At 44.3% G+C, this 26,396-nt stretch overlaps 2 protein-coding genes across 3 annotated transcripts in view; one reads left to right on the plus strand and one right to left on the minus strand.

The window, feature by feature from the left end:
• DTYMK (deoxythymidylate kinase) overlaps positions 1-24,550 on the minus strand; it is a 372,901-nt gene extending 348,351 nt beyond the window's left edge. The window contains exon 1 of the mRNA XM_069618126.1: positions 24,289-24,550. Within this exon, the coding sequence (XP_069474227.1) occupies positions 24,289-24,424 (136 nt within the window). The 5' untranslated portion in view covers positions 24,425-24,550. The remainder of the gene's footprint in view (positions 1-24,288) is intronic.
• A 26-nt stretch (positions 24,551-24,576) lies between these two features.
• The window catches only part of D2HGDH (D-2-hydroxyglutarate dehydrogenase), a 1,571,200-nt gene continuing 1,569,380 nt past the window's right edge, over positions 24,577-26,396 (plus strand). For both annotated transcript variants that reach the window (XM_069618127.1, XM_069618128.1), the window contains exon 1: positions 24,577-24,696. The gene's annotated coding sequence lies outside the window, so the exon portion shown is untranslated. The remainder of the gene's footprint in view (positions 24,697-26,396) is intronic.

Consider the following 26,396-nt stretch of genomic DNA (forward strand, 5'->3'; position numbering starts at 1 on the left):
GCACTCGTGTGATTGGCCCAAGTGGTGTTAGCATGTTTGATTGACAGCTAGGCTGAGTGAATGGGGGTGTGCTGCATAAAAGCAGGGCTTTGTGGACTGGAACTTCAGAAGTCGCCACAGGACCTGAGAATCCGACGAGGGAGAAGCTGAGCCGACCTACCACGATGACACCACCGGTGGAGCCCTGCGGAACCGACTCCCCACTTCCCGATGACAGAGAAGATCTCCCGGCTAGAGAGGCTTCTTCCCCTGACTGGTGGGCACAACCAGTTTACCTTCTTCTCTTCGCACCCCAGACCGGCTTGTGGTCGAATTGCCCGTGCCAAGCACCCCAGCAACCGGATAGCCACTTACCACTGGACCGCGAACTAAAGGACCGCTCCTTTTAACTGAGAACTCCGCAGCTGGTTTCTTCCCTGGCAGTGCAATGGACTCCTGTCTTCCTCCCCGACGAGATCCTCTCTTCCCCCGGACGAAGCACCGACTTGCATCCACTGCCAGGAACAACTGCCCCGGCTGGAGTATTCTCACCACTTTAAAGGTACCGTGTCCGCCAGGCCTCCCTTTCGAAAGATTGCTACAAGCTAATAATAACCCCTTAACCTTCTGGACTGGGCTGGCCGCCATGACCCTCTAACTGGTCCCTTTCTTTGGTCCAACTCCTTTTTGAACCGTTTCAAGACTTTTGTGCACTGCAACCGTGTGACCTTGGACACATTTAGTTTTGATCCTTTTAAAGCGGATCCGGTCTACTGAACTCTAAACTCACGGTTTTACTTTGCCTTCCTCTCTTGTTGTGTTCTTGTAAAAGTGTTGGGATCGATCTGTTTCAATTTATTCTCCGCTTTTCTCTCCCTTTTAAAAACGAATTATTAGAGTGCCATCTACGTTAAGCGCTCACTGCTGTCTGAAAATAAGTGGGGCTTTACTTAAGACTTGTCTAATATTCTTTTAAGGGAGTGTATATCTTTTAGTGACCGTGTTTTTGAATTGCTTACTATTAGTGCCTGTGTGTTTTTCTAGATGTGGTTTTAAATAAATAATTATATCTTTTTTACACCAAGCCCTGGTCAGTGCTTACTTGTTCTACTATGTTCTTTTGACCTATTGTGAATACGCTGTATACTGCCTAACTCTTCTTGAGGGAAGTCTGACTGCTCAGCCACAGCTACCAAGTGAATCTGTGTGGTACAGACTGCTACCAAGTGGGTTTACTGCCAAACACCTGTAGTCTTAAATCTTTTGCAGTGGTCCCAGAGGGAACTGCACAGGTTTCTGCCTAACAGGTATGTGAGGTCATCTTCCCACTCCGGGACCAGGTCTAATATGATATGGGTTGGGAACCTATACCTGGTCATCAGGCATCCCAAAAAGGCTGGACCTGGGTAGAAAAATGCGTGCTCTGGCCATCCTCCCCCTGCAGTGTCCCGCGATCACTGCTGCGAAGAATGTGACATTCATTGTAGCCGTTTGCATGCTCTTTTTACGCATTGTGTTTGATGCGCAGTGACGCTTACGCCTGCTTTCCCTTGGCGGACGCGTTTCCGGATTAGTGTGTTTTTTTTCCCGCACGCAGGGAGCCCTGTTAAATTCCATGAATACGTGTTGTTAGCACGCATGTGGGCGTTACAAGTATTTTACTGTGGTACTTCACACATAACACCCACATTTACGCTTGTCGTTACCCATTCCACGCCTTCCGCACCCTTTTTAGGTGACTGCGCTAGACTGGGCGTCTCGCACAAGGCGTTCGTGGCGTTGCAGTGAAGTGTTGGACCCGTGCGGATTCAGCGCAAGTCTCCGGTAAGCCACGCGTTAGGTGTTCCATGAATCAACAAACGGGTGCTTGCGTGCATTTTGTACGCTTGCGTGCATTTTTCAGCGCTATTTAATTCTATGAATCAGACCTTAAGTGTTTAAACTGCAAACTGGTTTCCAATCCCAGCGTCACCAAAGTGTTTGATCCGGGGCAAATAATTCATCTCACGGTGCACTATCTTCCCATGCAAACAAGAACTGCATATGCTTCGACCTGTGCAATCTCCAGTTGTTCTGTATTAGTTATCTGGCTGGTGCTTCTTATATCCTGCACCTAGAAATTAATAAATCAGGGGAAAAGTTTTACATAGACAATACAGAAGATTCTCAATGGTACCCATCAGCACCTTTTATAAACAAAAGGTAGTACCCATCTTAATATATGGCGCCGAATCACTTTTAAACATATCTTGGAAAGTGTGGGGAGTCTTTGAGGGAACATTCTGGAGAAAGACATGAGCTAAGGCCACAATCCCTGCCATTGATGGTGTTCTGGAAAACAATCTCTCCAGATAGAAAATGTGTGATAGAGAGCAGTCCAATGCCCTTTGGTATTCTGAGCAAAGCAACAGAGACGACAGACAAAAGCCTGGGGCGCTGGAAGTTAAGATGTAAAGAATATTTGGAGGCCTAGGATATCCCTAATGACTGATTGATACTGAACCCAAACAAGGTGTTAATCAAGATTGTATGCAGTACCCTTTAGGTGCACTACAACAACCCTGACCTCCTGGCAGTAGGAACCCAATCTTTGGTATAAGTCCGTACTACATAGGTTGGTAGCGTGTTGAGCAGCCAGGCGTATCTCAACAGGAGTCAATGTGAGCTGTAGGGGAGTTACACAGAGATTCACAGTGATATGTATTCAACTAAACTTACACACATGATTTCTTGATTAAACAATTATTGATTTAACATTCAGTTTGAGTAAGCCTTCTTCAGAAGGGGGCAATATAATAGTAACACACAAATACACTCCAAAATACATGCTCTTAATCAGCAAAATGCCCATTTGGGATGGCATACAGACATTTCCTACACCGTCGGGTGACTTAAATAACTAGGAAACTGTGGACATTAATATATCAATGTTGTATTTAGAGGAATACTTACGAGTAGGTCAAAGAAAAAGGTTATTAGAACAAAACAAGAGATCTCACAAATATTCTGAAGTTGGTAAGTACTTTTGGTAACCCCCAATGCAAAGTAAGTTAACCCCTTCCAGTGAGGAAGACAGAAACACACAGTCAGAGGGAAGAGTCATTCAGGGAGCTAGACCAGGCCAAGATCAATTGGGCAAAAGTCTAGATGAGCTGAAGCAATTCTTCCAGGTAGATAAAAGTCTTGCACAATGTTTTAGAAGTCTTGGTAGAAAAGAATAAATCAAAAGCAGGGCCACAAGCTCCTTAGGCTTGTGAGGTAAACAAGCTGTTAGCAACTCTACAGAAGCAACCACGACAAGTCTCAACTGAGAACAAGTGAGGTTACACAAGAGGTAAGTTCTCTTAGACTTCACAGTACCTTTGGTTAGAAGAATAACGGTTTCAGCTGGCTTCTGTTCCTGTGCAGCGCCGCAGATCCTGTGTTCCTGGGCCTCAGTCGTGGGGACAAGAGGGAGGACTCCTGCACTGCAACGGGACAGTCTGTGACAGAAAAGGCCCAACTTCTAGTCAGTGGCACTTGCGGTTTCAGCTCCTTGCGTCTAAGCAAATAGCAACACTGCAGACTCTTGGCTGTCGAGATGAGCTTTCCATGCACCTGTGTTCCAGCACTCTGTTGAGGTGGCTCAGGCTCGGTCAGTCCTGCTTCCTAGGAATCCGGAGGATCTTCTTGGAACTCTTGGCCAACTTAAAAGCAACGCACACAAACTGGTGTTCCTCTCCCTGGCTTTTCGGTTCCAATATTAACTGCAGTGGAATTACAACCAGCTTTGAGAGGATGTCCAGGTGGCTTACTTTGGAGTTGATGGGTCCCACCAACTCGGGGAGAAGTCGTTCTTGCAGGGCTTTGCCAGTCTAGATGAATTCAGAGCTTCAGCACAGCAGCAGGCCTTCACCGGGCAAACCAACAGTCCAGGAATTGCAGCAGGAGTCTCTTCCAAGTTCTTTTTCGGATTCCTTCGTCCAGTGGTCGACTGCCTTCCAAGCCAAAAATTCTCACCTTTTATGCAGGTTTCTCCCATTCATTCCAGCCTAGCTGTCAGTCACCCAGCCGGCCAGTCATCTAAGAGTGCATTCTTGTCTCCTAGGAGACAAACCACAGTGAGTTTCCGGCACCTCCCTCGCTTCCTGCCTCCACCAGATACCCTGGAGCCAGAGGCTGGCTTCTCTCGTGAATCCTACCAAAGACAAAATGAACAAAGGGACCAAACCTAGTTTGGCGCGCAGAGTAAATCTCAAGAAGGACCTTCCCAAAAAGAAAAAAGAAGACCGGGCCATTTTGACCAAAATTGCCCCCTTGGGTGCTTTACTGCAGCGGTGTACTCAGCCTGCGGTAAAAGCACACCACGGTAGTTAAAAGTAAACCACTGCCACCGGCCATTCATCGAGGAAAGGGTAACATAGAAATGTTACATGAGAAACTAGACAAAGGGGATACTAAGTAACCCCTCCAGCACCCTATTGTAAGATAGTGTGTGCTGGGTCTAGGAAGTTACAAATGCAAGTAAAGTCAATTTCACTTTACTGCTCTTGGAAACAGAGGTTTATCCAAGAGAAGGTATTCAAGCCTTCGGGAAATCTGAAAGACTTTCCTGTGCCACTGCACTGCACTGAAGGTGCTCTGTGACACAATGTAAAAGATGATGCCTATGGAGTTTGTCACACTCCACAACCAAAAGAAACACAGAGTTCAAATCACATTAAAAATACATGAGAGAGTGGGAAAAAGGGCCTCACTCTCTCCAGGTAAAAAAAATGCAAGTCCTCAAAATCCAGCAAAGTTCCTGGGGATCTTTAAGGTAGAGAGGAATTAGCACATTTCTGAGAATTCTCCCTAACACAAGGTGAAAAAGAGACTGCAGGATGCGGATTGGATAGAAACCCTAGATTTGAGAAGCAAGGACCAATTGCGACCGAGCATTAAATGGGGACGGAAAGAATTAAACCAGATACCGAGCGATCTAAAACAATTCCATATTAGCTCACTACAGAGACCTATTAATGAGATGTAAATTAAATGTCCTAGCTTCGACAGACATACTGTTGGCTAGGAAGCAGATACAGAGACCGGACTCCTGCTCTAGATACTGTAAGGAGTCGAATGTGATCGAAGCCATACTACACCTCATGCTGTCATGTAAATCCCTCACGGAGACAAGAACTAGGTTCCTGGGAGACCAGGTGAAACTATGTAGTACGCCATTAGTGGAGGATTGGTGGGAACTAATTCAGATGGCAGAGAAAATTGGACCAACTCTCGCTGCCTTAAAATTAATGGATGTGTTGAAGTAGAAGGAGGTGACACATTAAGTTTTACTAAATGGACTCCTAGCACACACATGTTGGCAGTAGAGATATGCTTTTCTTTTAAGAAACCAATAAAAAATAAACACACACACACACACACACATTTTGCCTCTGGTTAATTGTGACTGATCGCTTGTCGCCCTGTACCCTTCACTCTCTTTCTGACCTACTTCTTTCCCCATCATGCTTTTCCTTTCCCCTCTCCGCCCTAATCTTTCCTTCATGTCTGTTTAAGCACCAGTCTGTACACCTGCACCTATATTGTCCTCATGTATACATGCCTGATGTACGAGGTGCGGCTTTTCCAGTCTGTACACCTGCACCTTTATTGGCCTTATGATGTATGCATGCATGATATAGCCCCTACAACTGGAAGCGAGACATGTCAGAGTATGCTCCCAACAACCTCCACTATACTGTATTCATAATACGTATTAATACCCATGTACTTCAATATGCACTTACTATAACTAGCACCAAGATGCCCCAGGGCTTTGTGCGCTGAAATAAATGCAAAATAAAAATCATAAAAAGTATGTAAACTAAGAAACTCACCCTGCAGGTCTAGTGGGATTCTAAAGAATTTGCAAGGTCTGGACCTTCTCTAAATGGGTCTCCTAATTTAGTAAACACATTTCTTGCACACTCATTTTTGATCCTTAAAAATAATCGCCATCCATTGCACTTAAAAATATACCACCATGAAGGTAGGCCCAATTCAAGGCGAATTACCTCCATTAGAACAGAGGGAGTTTAGATTCAAGACCACGTGCCAAATGTTCCCATTGTAAATCTTCAACCACTTCCTAATTTGAAGAGGCATAAATTAATAGAATCAAAAGTGTAACTTGCTCTAAAATAATTCCATCACTGGGAGTAATGAAAAAAAAAAAGTAACTTAAAAAAGGCATCATGTTCACATTTAATTTGTCCCTCACGCAATTCATATGCTTGTTACCCACTAGGGATGTAACGGTATTACGGTATACTGTTAAAGATACCGTGAACCACTTAATTGAACAATAATAACCGTCACATTGTTTATACCGGTATACCGTTCATACCGTTAAGTGTGCTTTTCAATCTGATTTGGAAAGGCTGCAGTAAGCAAGTGCTGTGCAGTCTTGGTCTTGCACTGTTGGATGTGCCGTCTGCCAAGTAGTTTCAGTTGGAGCAGTTTTTAATGCCATTCCATAAACCACACATGACTGACACAAAATCAATATGTTAGCAATAGGAAGAATACAGTGCCAAGAAGGAAAAGGGTTTACTTTGGGTTGGCGGTTTATATATTTATAATGGATAATGTTTTCTAAACATATGACAATGGGGGATTTCCCTGGTTCCATCATTGAATTTACATATATTAAGTCACAGTGCGAAATTTACTCATCTCTGTGGGTATTCCCTGCTGCCATACCAAAGTGTAACATGTCCGTGATTACTGAACACCTTTTGGCCCTCAAGTAAACTAAAGGCTGCAACGTAAAGAGAGAGTGCGTGTGTGCGAGTATGCGCACAAGCGTATACTACCATCAGACTCCATTGATCTGTGGCATGCAGTTTATCAAGATGGCAACATGTTCATCTTCACCAGTAGCCAGGGGGGGGGCTAAAAGCTGAAATGACCACTTAAGAAAAGGCGCAGCAGGGCTCCCCCCGCCCCTTCTCCTCTCCACACGTGTGTTTGTGTTTGGTGGAAGCAAGGGGTGGCATTTCAGTGGAAAGTATGTTGAAAAGCCCAATTCTGGCCCTGGGTGCCTGGTTTTGTTTGCGATGATAAATCTGACAATTTATGACCTTTTAGAAAATATTTGTTAAGATTAGTTAACTCCACCTTCTATACCGCGATAGCCATGATTTACCGTCATTTGGCAAGAAGATTATTGTACCGTCACAAAACTAATACCGTGACACCCCTATTACCCACAAGATAAGCCTAAATACACCAAATTTTCAACAGCTTTCATTAATTATCATTAATAAATCAAGCTCATTTTGTACACATAGCATTCACATTATTTATAAACACATTTGATGATATTTGACTGGGTAAATATGTAGATTGGTCTCCTGCATGTACGATGTGACTAAACACTGGCTAGTATTCTTTGAAGGCCTATTGATATCCCTTAAAATAAGGTCATCAGCTTAGGCTAACCAACCCACTTCCAATAACCCAATTCGCAGAGGGAAATAAGAAGCCTGCTGAAAAGTCAATGGTAAAAAGATATATACATCAAATATGATAGGGGCCAACACACACACTTGCATTAACCCAATGTTGACATTAATCTCCCTAGAAAGCAAGCTTTCAGAATTTAATCCTAAATTTATTAATAGAAAAAAATAAAAAGGCGCATACTTCGCAATCCTGACGGGATACCCCAATTACTCAATTTGCACCACAACTTTCCCCTGTCAACTGTATCAAAAGCAGAGGACATGACCAGGCTTTTCAGGCAGACAGATTCTCCGAAGCCTGGACTTCCTCTGAAATAAAGACATGATTAGACCATTCAAAGAGGTACTCACTGTGTCGAAAACCCGCCTGATATATACTTAAGTGTTCAGAATCTTCTATCCACTGAACCAAAATTTTAGTACAAAGCTCGCCAAAAAACTTTGCAGGAACCATCAAAGATATAGGACTATAATTGCTTGGCGAGGACCGATGCCTTTTTCATAAATTGGGACCACTATTGAAACTAACCAAGAGTGCAGAATTATTAACTTGGAAGCTACCTGTGTAAAAAGAGTCAATAAAATGTCTGACCTCAAATAAAAATGTTTCTTCAACACTATATTTGGAAGATCTTTCGGGCCACATGCTCTCGAATTTTTCAATTTTCCTTATAAACTGACCAAATCAACAAACATCGAGGAATCCCACTTATTGATATCAGTGAATCACATACAGCTGAATTATTGCAAAACAAATTCAAGTAGAAAGCCACCCATTCTAACTGTGAAATGTAATTTTATTTTTGTTACTTTTTTTAAATTTTCAAAAGAATTACATCATTCCAACACAAAATATATGAAAAGTATTAAGAATATAAATAAAACATTACAATTTTAAACAAATGTGTACAAATCGAACAGAAACAACTTGTGAAAGTATCAAAATACCCCAATTATAATTTAACAATCGTACTTTGAAATGACACAGAATCAAAAATAAAAAAGTATTATATATAAAAAACACTAGAAACATTTTAGTAACCCAACAAAGAGTCGCATAACTGAGATGACGAGTGCCAATTGGAGATTTCAAAAGTACCGATAACGGTGTCCTAGGGAAGGATATGTTCTAAACCAAGTCCACCCTATCTAAAATATCACTCCAGAAACCCCTAACATGTGAAGCATAGTGCCTTCTTCCTAAGAGGAACTCCAGCATTTATTATCCTCTCTTAAACCAAATCTGTGCATCTTAACCAGTGTCCAAAAAAAGACGCCCCAAAATCCTCTGCTGAATACAACGCAGATTCAGATCAATCTTCATCCTAACTGGGACTTTCCCAATCCTTCATTGTAGTTTCCCCACCCAATTCTTCACACCATGCAATACGTAAACTCAGTGCTCCAGATAGGATCTTGAGGTGGGAGTATTTTACTCCCTATTTTTAAACTTTCAGAGTAAATGTGATTTTAAGAGAGTAAAAATGTCTTTTCTCCTTTGCAAGAGAGTAAAATGTATGCGACATCCAGCCGACGTGTGCAAAAACTGTATGGAAATCATTACTATGTGGCAGCTTTCTACACTGTGACAGAATACACCTTTCATTATTTCTCTATGGTCTAGCCATTTGATCTCTCCTGTGTATATTTAAATGTTGAAATCACAAAATCCTAGCCAGTTACATAGTAAAGGAAATATGAATTGTAATGTGTGTTTTGAGGTTCGATAGCAGAATTTTCTTTTGATCTTTAACGAAAGTCCTCATTTCCTAGAGCTATTACTACCTAATGGTATGCCAATGTTATAATACAACAGTGCAGAGAGGCAAGGACACCATGCTAAATTCTATATCTAATCTAATGGTCAAATGGTTATTTATATAGCGCTTTTGGCAAAGCGCTGCACATACAACATATTTATCGCAATTATCACCAAACCAAAGGCTTTACTCCTTTATTGACCTCAAAAGGATGAAAGGCTGAGTTGGCCTTGCTGGGATTTGAACCTGCAACCTACAGATCACGCTCAGATTGCAGCAACAAGTGCTCAACCAGCTTAGCTATCTTATTTGCTAACATCCTTAAGAGGTCGGTTAACTGAGTATCGACTGAGGTATAATAATCGCAGTACCTAGATGTTGGACGAACCATTTATGAAGCGCTACATAAAGTTAAATACCTAGCTGGATTATCAAAGGGACAGGTTTTGCTGAGTTTCTATTTCAATTGCCAATGTAACTCATTTGTTTTTTTAAAGCGCTTGCACTTCCTGGAGCGTTAGGTTTTGGATGTTTTAATTGTAGTCCTGAAGATTTGAGAGACTAGAACACCTGTGAATGGTGTAATGGCAATCACTCACCCTTGAGCAAAGGCCACTGACCATTTATAGTAATGTACTGCATTGACTGCAAGGTTGATTGGATGTAAACTAGACTGTGCATAGTCATCATTTTACACACTGCTTTTATAATTAGAGTGTAAATTAAACTATAAGTGTACACATGATCCACCTCCGCATGATTATGCACACAGCACAGGAACTCTGAAAAATACAATTGTGCAATACTGGTTTGCTTTCACTGGAAAATAACTTTGTTCCAAAATATTAATTCTCAATTGCAACTTCAATTATACAATCCTTAAATTCTAGGAAAATAAATAGGCACAGTGCTTCTGTTTGCTTCATGAACATCAACACAGCAGCAGCTGAATGGAAAGAAACTATTCCTTTAATCACAGTGTGCAGTTTCTTTTTTTGAAAGGCTTCAGAGAAATATTCTGTTTCAGTGATGGCTTGCAACTACATCCACATAGATAAAAATCAAAAGAAGCCTTCTGGTTTCTGTCAAGTAACCTGACCTTTGCACTGCCCTCTGCTCTAAACCTTTGTGTAAATGTACACAAGAAAATAATAAAGCTGTCGTATTTACAAGATTTTCATGCGTAAAAAGGCCTAGTACGCAGCTTATCTGGAGGCCTGCGTAAACTATTCCATGATATTCTAACCTTTTCCTCTTCCGGGAACAGCTTTAAATAAGTCGACACTACACAAGGAGCAACTACAAGAAAACTACACCTTTCCGGCCTTTGTAACAAAAGTTTATCAAGCATTGATAATCTCTCAGGTTTATTAAACTCTTTAACAAGTTATATCTCCTTAGCTCCCGGTTATGGAGTGCATACTTCCTCTTCAGAAGCTCAAATGATAGCATATCCTCCTCACACCAGACATCCCCTATAAGCAACATACCCTTATTCATCCAACTTTTCCAACATATCATCCTATTATCAATCTGTAACCCTGTGTTCTGCCAGATGGAGGCCTCTTCTTATAAATATAGTCCTTGTCCACCCCCCTACAATGAGTGATGTGCCTACATCTTTGGTAGCAAGTACAGCATGTAAATTACTGACCGATCTAGGTAATTTACCAAGCGAGTATAAGTATTCAATTCGAAAGGGTCTCATTTTAAATTCTTCTAATTGAGCCCGTAGTGGAACTTCTGGATCATTCATAGAAGAATGACTTTTTAATCAAAAAACATTTGTAATAATTTTCAATGATAGGATAGCCAAAACCCCAGTCATGCACACTTCTAATCATTAAATACAGAGGTATCCTCAGTCTTTTCCCAACACTGCATAAGAACTCCTGAAAGACACGGTCTACACGTCCCAGAACTTTTTTTGTGAATTTTAAAAAGGTAGAGACTGGATAATATATAGAACTTTGGGTAAGAGCACCATTTTGGTAGCATTGATGTTTACCCAGATGGATAACGGGAGCCTGTTCCATTTATGGACAATATTCCTAGTAGTTTCTAAAACCTTGTCAATATTGAGCCAAGCCATTCCTTTCATATCCCTGGACAAATATACCCCCAAATATTTCACCCGATTATTTTCCCATTTACAATTCCAATCTAATAACTGTCTACGCACCGGAGTATCCCAAGCCGGGAACACAACAGTTTTCTCCCAATTAATTTTATAATCCGAGAGTCTACCAAACTTATTAATCATATTCTGTAAAATGCCAATCCCCTACTTCAGGATTATCAAGAACAATTGTTGCATCATCCGCATAAACCAGAATCTTAACTTCAATCTCCCCAATTTTAAAGCCTGACAAACGGTAGGACTGCCGAATGTATATTAAAAATGGTTAAAGAGCCAAATTAAACAGCTAAGGCGATAAGGGACATCCTTGACATGTACCTATAAATAATCTAAAAGAAGCAGAAAGATCCCCATTTACCCAGACCCTGGCACTAATACCTGACTGTAAATCTCCAACAGTGTTTATGAATAAGGGTCCAAAACCCATCTTTGCCAATTTAAAATTTAAGAAAGTCCAATTCACACTATCAAATGCCTTCTCAGCGTCTAGAAATATAAAGGAGTAAATCTGATCCCATGGATGACAAATTTAAAATATCTAAGAGGGTTCTAATATTATCATATCCATAACGCTGCTTCATAAAACCCACTTGAGTCTTATCAATTAAATCACCTATATGTTTATCCAGCCTAGAAGTTAAAGTTTTCGTAAATATCTTTGCATCCACATTCAAAAGTGATATGGGATGATAATTACAGCAATTCGATATATATCTTTCCCATCTTTGGGGATCACAGATATCACTGCTTCTCTCATAGAGGGGCATAAAGTACCCTCCATAAGAAATCGATTGTAGAGGTCACATAACTCTGGTGCCAACTGCTCAGTAAACGTTTGTTAAAATTCAGGTCGGTAACCCTTCTGGGCCAGGGGACTTCCCGGCCTTCAACTTTTTAATAGCCCCGCAGCCTCCTCTACCAATATAGGAGCGTCTAGCAATTCTCTGGCTTCATTGGACAGACAAGGAAATTCTATCTTGTCAAAAAAAAAAAAAACTCTACGAGGTCATTTTACAACAGATCATGTTCCTCAGTATATAAAGATTCATAATATGTACGAAAACACTCAATTTCTTTTCCCTTTACAAAAATTCTACTGGACTCATTTCTTAATTTTCGAACAAAGGACCTCTCACACAGACCCTTTAATCTATTTGCGAGCAATTTACCCCCACACTCCCCCTTCGCCCAAAAGCGTTGTTTAGAATAAAATGTTCCACGGTCAGCTTGAACCTCAGACTCAAGACAACTGCTCATTCAATCTGTACATCTTTAAACAGTCCTTAACAGCTCCAGTATGTTCATAAACAGATTGTAATCTTCCCAGTTCCAGCTCAAGATCCCTCATTTTTGCTTCTCCTTCCTTCCTCACTCTAGCTGTCTAATTCATCAATTCACCCCTAACTGAAGCCTTAAATGCATCCCGCACCACTAGACCTTCAGCAGAATTTTTATTATCATCATTGAAATAATTTGACACAAAACTGGAAAGTGACCTTACTGCATTTTCCTCTTTCAGAATAAATGGTTTTAGTCTCCATCTTGCAGAATCCAGAGAGCATGGATTAAGAAGTAATTTAACCAAAATCAGTGAATTGATTGATAGATATTTTATTTCTATTGCGCTCGTACACAAGTGTTTCAGAGCGCGACAAGGCAAGGGATCGGAAACAGGGGAGAACAAAACAGCGATCTTACTAGGCCCAGTGACATTGAGAACGCGCAAGTGCATGGGAGGGGGGTGGGGGGGAGTGCATGGAAGAGGGGGAGAAGTGCAAAGTGTGAAGCAGAGGAGAAACAGATGAATAACAATAAATAAATAATAAAGGCAACAAACAGTGGTAATGCAGCCAGCAATTTGCAAGTGCTAGGTTTAAGGCAGAAGACAGGGTAGGTCTGATTAGTGCAGGAAGAAAAAGGGGGGGCTGTATGGGTACAGATACAGACCCCAGTGCAAGGGGTGGGCCGGAGGCAGTGCGGGAGGGTGGCAGGGTGAGCAGGTACCTGGGCCCGAAGGACAGAGGGTGGCCAGGTGCACGGTGCCAAGAGAGAACAGATCAGCAGGGGAGAGGGGGAGCCAAGGCAGAAGAAAAGAGGAAGGTCTTGAGGTGCTTCCGGAACCGGAGATGGTTCTCCAAGTTTTAGAGTGACAGGGAGGCTGTTCCAGAGGGAGGCCCCAGCCGAAGACAGATCTACCCCAAGCTTGTTTCTTCGAAAAACGACTGACCCTGAGGGAGTTGGAGGTAGAGGAGCGAAGAGCTCGAGAGGGGAGGTATTTGCGGAGGGAGAGCTGAAGGTATTTTGGACCCAGGCCCCAGAAAACCTTGTGGGCAATGCAGAGGGTTTTGAATTTAATCCGTGCATCCACTGTGAGCCAGTGGAGAGATTTCAGAGTTGGAGAGATACGATCCCAGGGCTTAAGGCCAAGGACAAGTCTCGCAGTCCTGTTCTGGATTAGTTGTAGAAGGCGGAGAGTAGAGGCAGGTAGATTTAGAAAGAGGCTGTTACAATAGTCCAAGCTAGAGAGAACCAGAGCTTGGGATACCATGAGCTTCTGGGGGAAGGAGAGGAAAGGCAGAGTACCTCTGAGGAGGTGCAGTTGGAAATATGACTTTTTAGAGACCTCAGAGATGTGCGCGGAGAAGGAAAGGGTGGAGTCAAAGATGACCCCGAGGTTCTTAGCCTCGCAGGTGGGGGTAGGAGGAGGGTCAAGGGAGGCCGGCCAGAGTGAGGGGAAAGGATGGTGGAGGTGTGCCAATGAGGAGGATCTCCGTGTGCTGGCATTCAGACAAAGATCATTGGCGGCACACCAATCTTGAATGGCACTTAGGCAATCAGAGATGAGAGAGGGAGAGGAAGTGGCAGGGGGCAGCCTGGAAATGAGTCGAGTGTTGTCAGCGTAGCACTGGAAATTTGAGCAGAAAGTGGCAATGCAGTGGGCGAGAGTTGCAAGGTATTGGTTGAAAAGCCAGGGCGAGAGGTTAGACCCCTGGGGAACACCACAGGTAGAGAGGAAGATAGATGAAAGGAAGGACCCAAGTTGGACCTGGGAGGGTCGATCTGAGAGGAAAGAGGTCAGCCAGGTCAGAGCCTAATCAGTGATACCCAGGTTTTGACGGAGACGGTTGAACAGGATGGTATGGTTGACCGTGTCGAAGGCAGAAGAGAGATCGAGGAGGATGAGGACAGAGGTAATGTTAGATTCAAGGTTGGAGAGCAGATCTTCATGGATGTTCAGGAGAGCAGTTTCCGTGCTTCTGGCAGATCTGAAGACAGACTGGTGGTCATGGAGAAAGCCAATACAATTGGAATGAAGGTTAAGTTGAGAGATGGCCAACTTTTCCAGTAGTTTGCCAAGAAAGGAAGTAATGGAAATTGGGCGATAGTTAGCTGGACAAGAAGGATCAGCTGTGGGTTTCTTGAGAAGAGGATGCACAAAGGAGTGCTTCAGAGGGGAGTGAAGGATCCCGAGGCTAAGGAGTGGTTGCAAAAATCAGAAAGGGCCAGAGCGAGGGTGTCAATGTGGTCCTTGATGGTTTTAGAGGAACAGGGATGAACCGGTTTTGACGAGGCTTTCATAGATCGGACTTGTCTAGCGACCTCGTCAGGGGTGAAAAGAGGAAAGGACGAGAAGGATGGTGGGAGGGTGGATAAAGGAGGGTCAGCAAGCACAGATGGAGAGGGGAGAGGAAGGGTGTGGGTGGAGAGGGTGGACAGGATGTCCAGGGTTTTATTAAATGAAGTGAGAGGCAAGGGCATTGCAAAGAGCCTGTGAGGCAACAGCAGGGGTAGAGACTGCAACAGGGTTGGCCAGCTCCTTGCAGATTTGAAAGAGTTCGGCCAAGTTGTTAGATGCCGCAGAGACACGAGCTTGAATATGGACTCTCTTCTTGGTGAGGACAGAGTCGGTATTGCCTTTGTAGCAGGCAACAGACCAGTTTGTCAGGATGAACAGGAAGTCCTCCATTTCCTCTCAGCTGCCCTACAATTATGTTCAAGTGTAGCTAGGTCAGAGTCATACCAGGAATTGCACTTGGCTTTGGACTTCAAACGGATCATCATGACAGGGGCAAGAGCAGCAAGCCTATCAGAAATTGAAGAGTAGAGCAGAGTCAGGGCTGTGTCAGGATGTGAGACAGCCAAAGTGGGGGGGGGGGAGAAAGTGTCGGCAAAAGCCTCAACTGACACACGCTTCATGATATGATATGATATGGCATTTGTAACGCGCCTATACACAAGTGTTTCAAGGCGCGACGAGGCAGGGAAGGGGGAACAAGGGGAAGACAGACAACGATCCTACTAGGCCAGGTGTCATTCAGACCGCGCAAGTGCAGGGGTAGGGGGAAGGGAAAAGTGCAAGGGGAAGGGGAGGGGGGGGAAGTGCAGTACAAGTAAGTAGAATAAGTAAATAAATAGGGCCAGCTGGTGGCAAGTGCAAGGTAAGTGCAGTCAAGTGCTGGGAAATGGGGGACTGTAGGGATACAGAGACAGTCCCTCAGTGCAGGGGTTGCCAGGGAGGCAGTGCAAGAGGAGAGTGGCTGGGACCAGGACCGAGGTCGGTGAGAGTGGCCCAGTTGCAGATTCAGTCGAGACTTTAGCAGGGGAGAGGGAGAGAGAAAGCAGAAGCAAAGAGGAAGGTTTTGAGGTGCTTCCGGAACCGGAGATGGTTCTCCTCAAGTTTCAGGGAGGCAGGAAGGCTGTTCCAGAGGGAGGCCCCTGCCACGGCGAGAGATCGACCCCCAACTCGTTGCTTCGAGAAGCGGCTGACCCTGAGGGAGTTGGAGATGGATGAGCGAAGGGCTCGGGAAGGAAGATATTTAGGAAGAGAGAGTTGAAGGTATTTAGGCCCCAGGCCCCAGAAGGCCTTGTGGACAATGCAGAGGGTTTTGAACTTAATCCTCGCAGCCACTGGGAGCCAGTGTAGAGATTTCAGTCCTGGAGAGATACGGTCCCTGGGCTTGAGGCCAAGGACAAGTCTCGCAGTTCTGTTCTGGATGAGTTGCAGGGGGCGGAGAGTGGAGGCAGGCAGATTAAGATAGAGGCTGTTACAGTAGTCCAGCTTCGAGAGAACCAGGGCTCGGGAGACAGTGAGCTTCTGGGGGAAGGAGAGGAAGGGAAGAATACCTCTGAGGAGGTGCAGCTGGTAGTGTGACTTCTTAGAGACGTCAGATATATGAGGAGAGAAGGAGAGTGTGGAGTCGAAGATGACCCAGAGGTTTTTTGCCTTGCAGGTAGGAGCAGGAGGAGGGCCAAGCGAGGCTGGCCAGAGAGCTACAGGGAAGGAGGGAGTGGATGGCAGACAGACAGACAGAGATGAGGGAAGGAAAGGAGGAGGCCGAGGGTAGCCTGAAAATGAGCTGGGTGTCGTCCGCATAGCACTGAAAGTAGGGGCAGAGAACGGCGATGCGGTGGGCAAGGAGTGCCAGATACTGGTTGAACAGCCAGGGAGAGAGATTAGATCCCTGGGGAACACCACAGGTGGAGAAAAAGATGTCAGAGAGGAAGGACCCAAGTTGGACCTGGGAGGGTCGATTGGAAAGGAAAGAGGTCAGCCACGCCAGAGCCTGACCAGTGATACCCAGGTCATCACGGAGACGGTTGAGCAGGATGGCATCGTTGACAATGTCAAAGGCAGAAGAGAGATCGAGCAGAATGAGAACACACGGAGTGTTGGAGTCGAGGTTCAAGAGCAGGTCCTCACGGATGTTCAGGAGAGCAGTTTCCGTGCTTCTAGCCGCTCTGAAGCCAGATTGATGGTCATGGAGACTACCAACGGTTTCAGCATGGAGGTTAAGCTGGGAGATGGCCAGTTTCTCCAGGAGCTTGCCCAGGAAGGGAGTGATGGAGATTGGGCGATAGTTAGCCGGGCAGGAGGGGTCGGAGGAGGGTTTCTTAAGAAGAGGGTGCACAAGGGAGTGCTTGAGGGGGGATGGGAAGACTCCAGAGGCGAAGGAGTGGTTGCAAAAGTCAGCCAGGGCAGGAGCCAGGGAGTCGATGTGGTCCTTGATAGTTTTGGAGGAACAGGGGTGAACCTGTTTAGACAAGACTTTCATAGATCGGACTTGTCTGGAAACCTCGTCAGCAGAAAAAAAAGTGGAAAGGCAGAGAAGGAGGGAGGAGGGGTGGCTGCAGAAGGGCCCGAGGAAGAGTCGGGAAGTGAGGGAGGGAGGTGATAGGAGGAGAGTGAGGACAGGATGTCATGAGTTTTTGAGATGAAGTGAGAGGCCAGTGCAGTGCAGAGGGCCTGGGAGGGGACAGGAGAGGTAGAGACTGCAGCAGGGTTGGCAAGCTCCTTGCAGATTTTAAAGAGTTCAGCCGAGTTGTTGGATGCCGCAGAGATGCGGGCTTGGATAGGGGCTCTCTTTTTGGTGAGAACGGAGAGACGGTATTGCCTTTGGAGCAGGCGGCAGGCCAGTTTATCAGAGGATGAACATGAAGCACGCCATTTCCTCTCAGCCACCCTGCACTTGCGTTTTAGGGTGACGAGATCCGAGTCATACCAGGAGTTACATTTGGCTTTGGGCTTCATGCGGATTCTCATGACAGGGGCAAGGATATCAAGAGTATCAGATATAGCAGAGTGGAGCATGGAGAGGGCTGTGTCAGGGTGGGAGTCAGCCGAAGGGGGATGGGGGGGCGAGAAGGTGGCAGCGAAAGCCTCAACTGACACGCGCTTCATGGGTCGGATGACCGAGAAGGTGGGTGGCAATGATGAGGGTGGCTTTGCCTGTGGGGTAGGGAGGGTGAGGTGGGAGGTTAGGAGAAAGTGATCACTCCAGGAGAGAGGAGTGGATAGAGGGACAGAGAGGGGGAAGGTCAGAAGAGATCAGAGCATCAAGAGTGTGCCCTGCAGAATGAGTAGGCCCAGACGGGAGAATAGAGAGTGAGAGAGAGTCGCAGAGGTCACGAAAGAGTCCAGTGGGGGGACAGGAGGCATCAAGGTGGATGTTGAAGTCACCAAGAAAGAGGAGTTGAGTGGTTGAGGACAGGAGTGAGGAGGAGAGGTCAGCCCACTCAGAGAGGAAGGAGGAAATTTGACCAGGTGGCCGATAGATAGTAGCCACAGTAAGGGAATGGCTAGGAGAGAGAGAGAGTCGGCAGACAAGACATTCAAAAGAGGAGTAGGTCTGCGTAGGAGTGACAGTGGCAGGAATCCATACAGTGAAGATAAGGGCAACACCCCCACCTGCACGGTTGGGCCTGGGCACGGAGAAGATCTAGTAACCGTCAGGTAGGAGTGTGACAAAGCTGGTGACAGAGCTGGCTGTGAACCATGTCTCAGTGAGACCGAGGACGTCAAGGTCCAGTTCCTCAAGAAGGCGACAGACCTGGCCCGGATGTCCGAGAAGGTAGGTGGCAGTGTTGGGGTAGGCTTGGCTTGGGGTGAAGAGAGGGAGAGATGAGAGGAGGGAGTGATCGCTCCACGAGAGAGGAGTGTTCAGAGGGATGGAGAGGGGGAGGTCAGAGTAGATAAAGACATTGAGTGTGTGCCCTGCAGAGTGAATGATATGAGAGATGGCGCTCACATATCCTAGCCTCAATTATTGTCTCAACCAATCTATCCGAAGTGAGTACGCAGTCAATCCTTGAAAAGGATTTGTGAACTGGGGAATCAAATGAAAATTCCTTCTTATTTGGATGTAAAAACCTCCAAGAGTCTACTAAATCAAAAGTTTCCACAAAATTCCGAAATTCTCTACTAGAATTTTGGCCAGTAAAAGAGCATACCGAAGATCTATCTAACCTAAAGTCCATAACTAAAATGACTACTTCCCCCTCATATCAGCTAAAGTTTAGTCAGTCAAAAAATAATAATTTCCCCCCGCTGCACATGGGACATAAACAGAGCCAATAGTAAACATTTTATCTTCATATTTTAGGTCAACTAAAATGACTCTACCTGCATCATCCATAGCCATTTTATCCACACTTATACCCAACCCCCTCCTAATCATGATCCCAACACCTCATGAATTTGTTGAATAACAGTTAAGCCACACTTTCATGTATCTAGAATTAGTAAGAAGATTCTCGGTACCATCCTCAAAGTGTGTCTCTTGTATTAGAATCACATCCATCCTTTCCCTCCAAATCCTGGATGAGATTATCTTCCTTTTAAAAGGACACTTCAGACCTCTGACATTCCAAGTGCCTATAGTGAACAAACCCATATCATTGTACTTTCTAGTTTAGATATGACTATTTTACAATATGTTTAACACAAATAAAATGTTCCTTACAAAAATAAAGAACAACAATGGATTGATAAAATCAGAGCAGAAGAAGTTCTAACCCCTCCCAAACAAACAAGACAAAAACATAAATGAATCGAATAAAAAGAGCCCAATAGTAATCAGGGTCACTAAGAGTTACAATATTTACGAAGCAAGATCTATTCATAACCACCCTTAAGAAATCAGTGCCAATTTTAAAAAAGATAGACTATCCATCTATTTATTGCATCAAGCTCAAATTACTAACAGGGTGTAATATTCTCACCGTAATGTTACCCTCAGTGACCTATGTTACCTTCAGTGACCTATTTCTATGTGAGTAACAAACTCAACAATATACTTCCCCCTAAAACTATTCACTTACTCTAAATATTCATGTGTTCTATTTACAATTCACTACCGAACAGTAGGTACCCAATATAACATTAAGTGACATACTATAAGACCACCAAACCAATATGCCCTAAAGTAATGTTATCCTGTTATTTCAACCAAACTTATAACCAGTTTTAGAGAGCATCAGCAACGTTCCACCTTGGTCAATACACTATCTGAAACAGGTAAAACATTTTTCCCCCTTCCTCTTTCTTCGTTCACAATTAGACAAGACTGCCTGTTTAGAATAAAGTTGTTTAGCAGGGCCCGCAGCATAAAGCTGAACGATACCACAAGCAAGGCAATCATCTCTGGTTAATAATCAATCCAACCAGAGCTCATCTTTTCCCATTTCAAGGGCACATGTGTATAATGCGGATATACTCCCACAGGTCTGTTTGCTAAAACCCATCAGAGTTATTTCCAGCAAAGTTTAAATCATCTCATATGTTTGTCTTCCACCATCAAGAGAACGTCAGTAGATCACTCAACTCACAGTGCATTGCCGTACTTACAGCTCTCGACTTGCGCTTGTCATGCTCCAAACAAGTCAACAAGGCATAAATTAGTTTTCAAAAATCGATAAGCAGAATTTGCTAATTAAAATATTTTTGATTAGCAAATAAACCTATTTGATTAGAAATTTTGTACTCCTATTTTAAATGTCACCAGAAGTTAGTTTTACCCCAAGACATACAATTAGCAAGAATACAGCATTTCTATGTACCTCTGAAGTAATACATTTGTGCAATGAGTGTAAAATGTAAAGGTTCACTGCATGAAGGGACTACATAAATAGATCTGATAAAAAAAAAAACTCTGTAAACATTTTTCAGTTCAGCGCTCTGTGCAGCTGGGTCATGCAGCAGTCAGTGGTGCATAGTGCCGTGTCCATCTCAACAAGACATCAATAAAGACAATTGTGCGTGTGTCCTTTTTATTTTATTATCAACTTTCATTTAACTAGTGTTTGGCATAAAACAGTCACAAGCAACTGCCCAAGATGAAGACAGCAGCTACAATGAGTTTGTGACAAATTGGGGACATTAGTTATCTTATTCTGCAGAACCAAATGGCTAGATGCCAGTCTCTTGGTCTGCCCAGGTCATTGAGGCCCTGATGCAGAACCTACTAGTTACTAGGGCCATAAAGTTTCATCTGCGAGACAAATAGGCCCAGCAAGTTAACATGTAATCATCCATTTGTGGTCTGGCTTATTGCAAGATAGCAAAAACTGAGATGATTTAAAAGATCAAAATAAACGATCTAAAGATGGAGTGCCGTCCCAGACACCTAAAAGCCAACAGAAAAATCATCAGGGAGCCCAAGAGGTCGGAAATCTCTTCTCTTAACCTCTGGCGCACAGGCACCGCATTTTGTGAGACTCCACAGCATTGTTTGAAGTACTGAGTGGCAAGTTTGCAGCAAATTGTGCAATGTAATGACCATTAGGCCACCAACACTGCCTAAAGATAAATAATGTACATTTCTGTTCATGCCAGCACACTGGTGTGGCTGGGTTGTATCAAATGATTTGCCCAGGATCACACAGTTTGGTTAAGCAGTGAAACCAGAATTTGCCAGCAACTTACCACATACCTTCCAAGCTCTAATTAGTAAACATTTGTTTTGTGTTTAAAGAAGCACAAAATGGTTGTTTATTTGCAAAGAACACAAATCACTCGAAGCAACCACCTTTGGGGGGAGTATTTGCACCACCCTGAATATAAGACTACAAGTGACAGCCCCATACAACAACCTGCTTGCAAAAGGCCTTTTAAATATTGTTCCATTCTTGTAAGGCACTGCCTATGGCACCAACACAAAAATGTTTTTTACCTCTCTGGTGACTCTTCGTTTGTTGTCAGAGTCAGTGTGAAGGTTCACTCTTTCCTGTTATTGTCCTCTACAGACACATCCCAATGTCTACAAAACAGACAAACAGCAACTGATTACCCACAGCAATGGGCTGAAGTGGCTGGAAATATTTGTCCCAACGGAAATATTACTGCCAGCCACTTGCTAACAACAAGCCCTGCAATCAGGGACAGCATCTGGGCCTTTCAGCCTTTTCATTTAATAAGGGCTAATTTCCATGATTGATGAAAAGATTGTGTACCGGTACGTCCTGTACTCCCTACCTGATCTGCAATAATGATAGGACAACCCGCCAACCACAGAGAATGATCCGAAGGGCGAGGAGAGGCAGGGGATCCAACCGGCGACTCGCGTAAGAAGAATCGCGGCTGGTGAGGGGAGGAGTTTTCCCAAACGGGTTTGAATCTGATCTGATGGAGGAACGGCAGAAGGCGGAACTGTAGGAAAGGATCTAATAATACACACAAGATGTAAGAAAAGGAAATCTACATCAGGTAGGGTTTTTGAAAGCATGCATTAAGTTAGGGACAGTAAGAACCTAGAGTTGAACTTATGGAGCGTCTCTCAAAAGAGTAGCGACGCGTTCTGTTCTCATGTTGCGGTTTCTAAATACAGTCACATGACCGCGGAAGCCCAGAGTAGGCAGAGTCTGTCTAAGCAACCAGACTGGAACGGGCTTGTGTGGCGGCCATCTTAGGAAGGGTAAATGAGGTAGCATAACAGGCTCTATTCCGATGCCAAATAGACCAATCCCTGTAGTGATTCATAACATAGCCAGGGAGAGGGACACCAGATTGCATGTGTTACTTTTAAGCTGGCCTAAAGCTTTTGGAAGATCCTCCGGACTCCCACGAAGCAGGACTGACCAAGCCTGAGCCCCCTCAGCAGAGTGCGGGACGCCAGAAGCAAGGACAGTCCACCTCAACAGGCAGGAACCACGCTTGTTGCTATTTGCTGTACCGCAAGGAGCTGGAATGCGAAACAGCCACTGAAAGTGAAGTTTGCCGGTTTTGACAGTCACAGTGCATTGCAGGAGTCCCCCCGACGTCCTCCCTCTTGTCCCCACGACTGAGGCCCAGGAACCGTGAGATCTGCAGAGTGCACAGGAACAGAAGTCATCAGCTGCACCTTTTCTTCTTTACCAAGGTACTGTAATACAAGCCTAAGAGAACTTACCTCTTGCTGTAGAAGTGCTTGTAACTTCCACAACTCACAAGTCTAATCAGCTTGTGGCCCTACATTTGATTCTTCTTTTCATCAAAGACTCCTACGAACTTTTCCATTACTTACCAGAAGTGCTTCATCCTATCCAAGACGTTTGCCCATTGACTTTGGCTTAGCCCATTGAATTGAATGACTCTTCTAGTGAACTCCAAAAGTATCTGCACTGTTTTGGAAAATTTGTGGTCTCTTCTGCTCTAATAACCTTTGCCTTTTACCGACTTTTAAAGAGTATTCTGAATGCCAACAGTAAGGTATTAGTGTCCCCAGCACCCTTGTTACTAAGTCACCTGTGGGTGTAGGTTGTGTAGGTGGGCCATCCCAAAAGGGCCTTGTCTGATTCAGAAACTCAAAGTGTACAGTATTGAAATATATGTGTGTGTTACTATTCTATTGCTCCCTTCTGAAAAAAACTTTATAACCGAGTGATAACTTTTTTTAAAAAAGTTATTTGACTTAATTGATAAACAATTTTTACAATAAAAAAGAAAAAGGAATACAAGATCCCTTCCTTTGACCATTTTGATCAATCCTTTTTCTAATCCAAATCCATCAGTCAATTCCTAGGCCCTGAGCCAGATCCTTTAGTCTCTCATTACTATGTGGCCATTACTTTTGCCTTGTCCTGTTCTTACTAACATAGTTATATCTAGCAGATGTATGCTGCAGGTCTATTTGTTCGTGCTCCGTTTTACTTTTCCATAAAGAGTGCTCTTCAATCCTGGGGGGTCGGGGGCTGTCAAGGACTAATGGTTGAAAAAAGTGGACCGTGGCCACCACCCAGCTGAACGTCTCACCACTCATTACCCTGGCCCACCATTCTTCTCTGTAATAATGCTGCAAACTTTCAAAAAGATGGCCCAGATGTGTCTCACGCATTGTTTATGCAAAAAACCTTGAGTATAAAAGTTTGTTTTAATACCTGTAACTGTGAATCAACTCCACTACAGCTCACATTTCCCCTCTTGAAACAAGCCTGGCTGCTCAACACGCTACCAAAACTGTGTAGTACAAGCTTATACCAAAGGTTGGGTTGCTCAACACGCTACAAAAACTATGTAGTACAAGCTTATACGAAAGGTTGGGTTGCTTATACCTGTAGTCATAGTTGTTTGTAGTGTTCCCAGAGGGTACTGCATCCAAACTTTGCCTAATACATACATCTCAGGGTTTTTGATTTTCAAATGTAGGCAGGTATGGCTGTTCCTCACCTGGGAATCGTAACAACTCTGCTCTGCAATCTTCCGCTATTAGTGCCTCAACCAGTCGACGACACTGGGTACTCTTCCCAGCGCGGTCCATGCCCTCCAGTACTATCAGCGCCCCACGGCCACACAATCCCGCCATCTGCACCCCGTGGTTTACAATAGCCAAAAAAGAAAGTCCGCTTGTAGTAAAAGCAAGCGATGTGCAAGAAAGTATTTCCTGGCAAGTCCTAGCTATGTGTTCCCGTTAGAGGATTGCACCTAGAAACGCCTCTATATCACGTGATCGCGATTCGTATATTTTGGGGGATGGTACTAGTTACTTCGCGGACAGGAACGAGACATTACCATATTACGCCTTCTTGGCAGAGGAACTATCAGCTTCAGCGCATGCATTCTGCGTGGACTCCACAGGTTAAAGCACATTTTGTCTTTAAATACATTCTGTTACAACTGTTGGTATTGCTGCACTGTGACTAACCATGGCGTTTTCTGCCAATATTCTTTTGAGGCTGCGTTGCGTGAATATTAACGGCAAAACTAGCACATTATTTTCTGTACCTTGCATAACGTTGTGGTAATTCGGTAATTGGTCAACCCTTTTTACTTATTGATTACAAGGGAGGGAAGGCAGTGGCAACTATCAATTTATCCTTACTGCGTTTCGTTCTTTTACTCCACACATGTGACTTTTCCCCAGTGTTACTAGGTTTGAAGGTAAAAATAAGCCGAATGCCCCTTCAAACACTAAAGAAATAAGTTGCAAAAACCAGTACGCATCAAAAACGCGGCAGACAAGTCTCAAAGTAATAAACATAATGTTCGAACCAATAGCATTTATTATAAATGCATTTTATGTTTCAGATAATGTTATTCTATTTCAGTGTCTTGTATGTATGGGCCGTATGAAAGCATATAATTAGCATTTTTTTCTGTCATTTGGTTTTCAATAAAGCCTTACTACACAAGCATCATTATAAGTTTCCAATAACAAAATACATACGAAGAAACACAAATGTTATTGCAATTCTAAATCGTTATCTGATATCAAAAGGTTAATCATACATTCCTTCGAAAATAATTGTTACAATCCTATAAAGTGCTATCATTAAAGAAATGTTGCGAGGCCTGGTGTGGTGGCAGTGAAAGCAGGTTCTGGCCTGTCGGAGGAGTTTAAGTTTCTGGGACGGTGTCCCCTGCAGGGGCGACTTGCTGAGCTCTGCTGGTAGGGGAGGCTGAGGCCGGGAGAGAAACCCGGTGCCGTGGCAGTGCCCAGCAGATGTGAGGCCTGACGGAGAGGGGGTGCCACCGCCACAAGCAAAGTTTGGTCGGGCTGCCACGCCAGGCGAGCTCCAGCTGAGCATGGAGACGAGCTGACTGGGAGTCCCGGAGGAGGAGCGGGGCCCCGGGAAGCATCACGTGCAGGTGCGCAGTTGTTAGGAAAGATTTCCATTTCATGTGTCATTTTCCTCCAGTTGTGTAGCACCCCCAACCTTTTGCTGATGTTTCTGACTTTGCCAGAGGAGCACAGCCTTCTGCAATACTCCACTGGGCCTTTTGCTCACGTCATTATGGGGAAACTGACATGCCCTTAAAGACATTCAGTACTGGGAGACTTTGTTTCCCTTAGTCCTTGTCAATGTTGCAATTTTTCTGCAACATGTTGCAAGTGCACAATATACCTTCCAGTATAGTGTGCTTGGCTCTTGTCATTTCTAGAAGGATTTTTTAGGAGAAGTGCAGATGTGCCTTGGACAGGGCTGGTGGCAGCTTATCTTTTAATGTATTTTTAACCCTTTCTTTGGCAAGAATAGGTGGCCTGGCTCCAAAATGGCCATGCCACGAGGTTCTTTGTCCTGTCCTTTGGCCATCTTGCCTTTTCCCCTTCCCCAGGTCGAGCCGACCCAGGTAAGTCCTTATTTGGGCATGCATTCTCCCGCGAAATGCCAAGCTTTTGCGGGCTTCTGCATGCCTTGTGTGTGTGTGTGTGTGCTTCCAGGATGTGGGCTCGACTGTCTGGTTCCAATAGACATCCTGGGTGCCAAAGAGTCTGGTGTGCTGTGAATGCCAGGGACCACCGTGGTCCATGATTGGTCCACATATTGTATGCCTGT

The sequence above is a fragment of the Ambystoma mexicanum genome, chromosome 10 (genome assembly GCF_040938575.1).
Source record: "Ambystoma mexicanum isolate Mex_15411 chromosome 10, UKY_AmexF1_1, whole genome shotgun sequence".
Classification (NCBI taxonomy): domain Eukaryota; kingdom Metazoa; phylum Chordata; class Amphibia; order Caudata; family Ambystomatidae; genus Ambystoma; species Ambystoma mexicanum.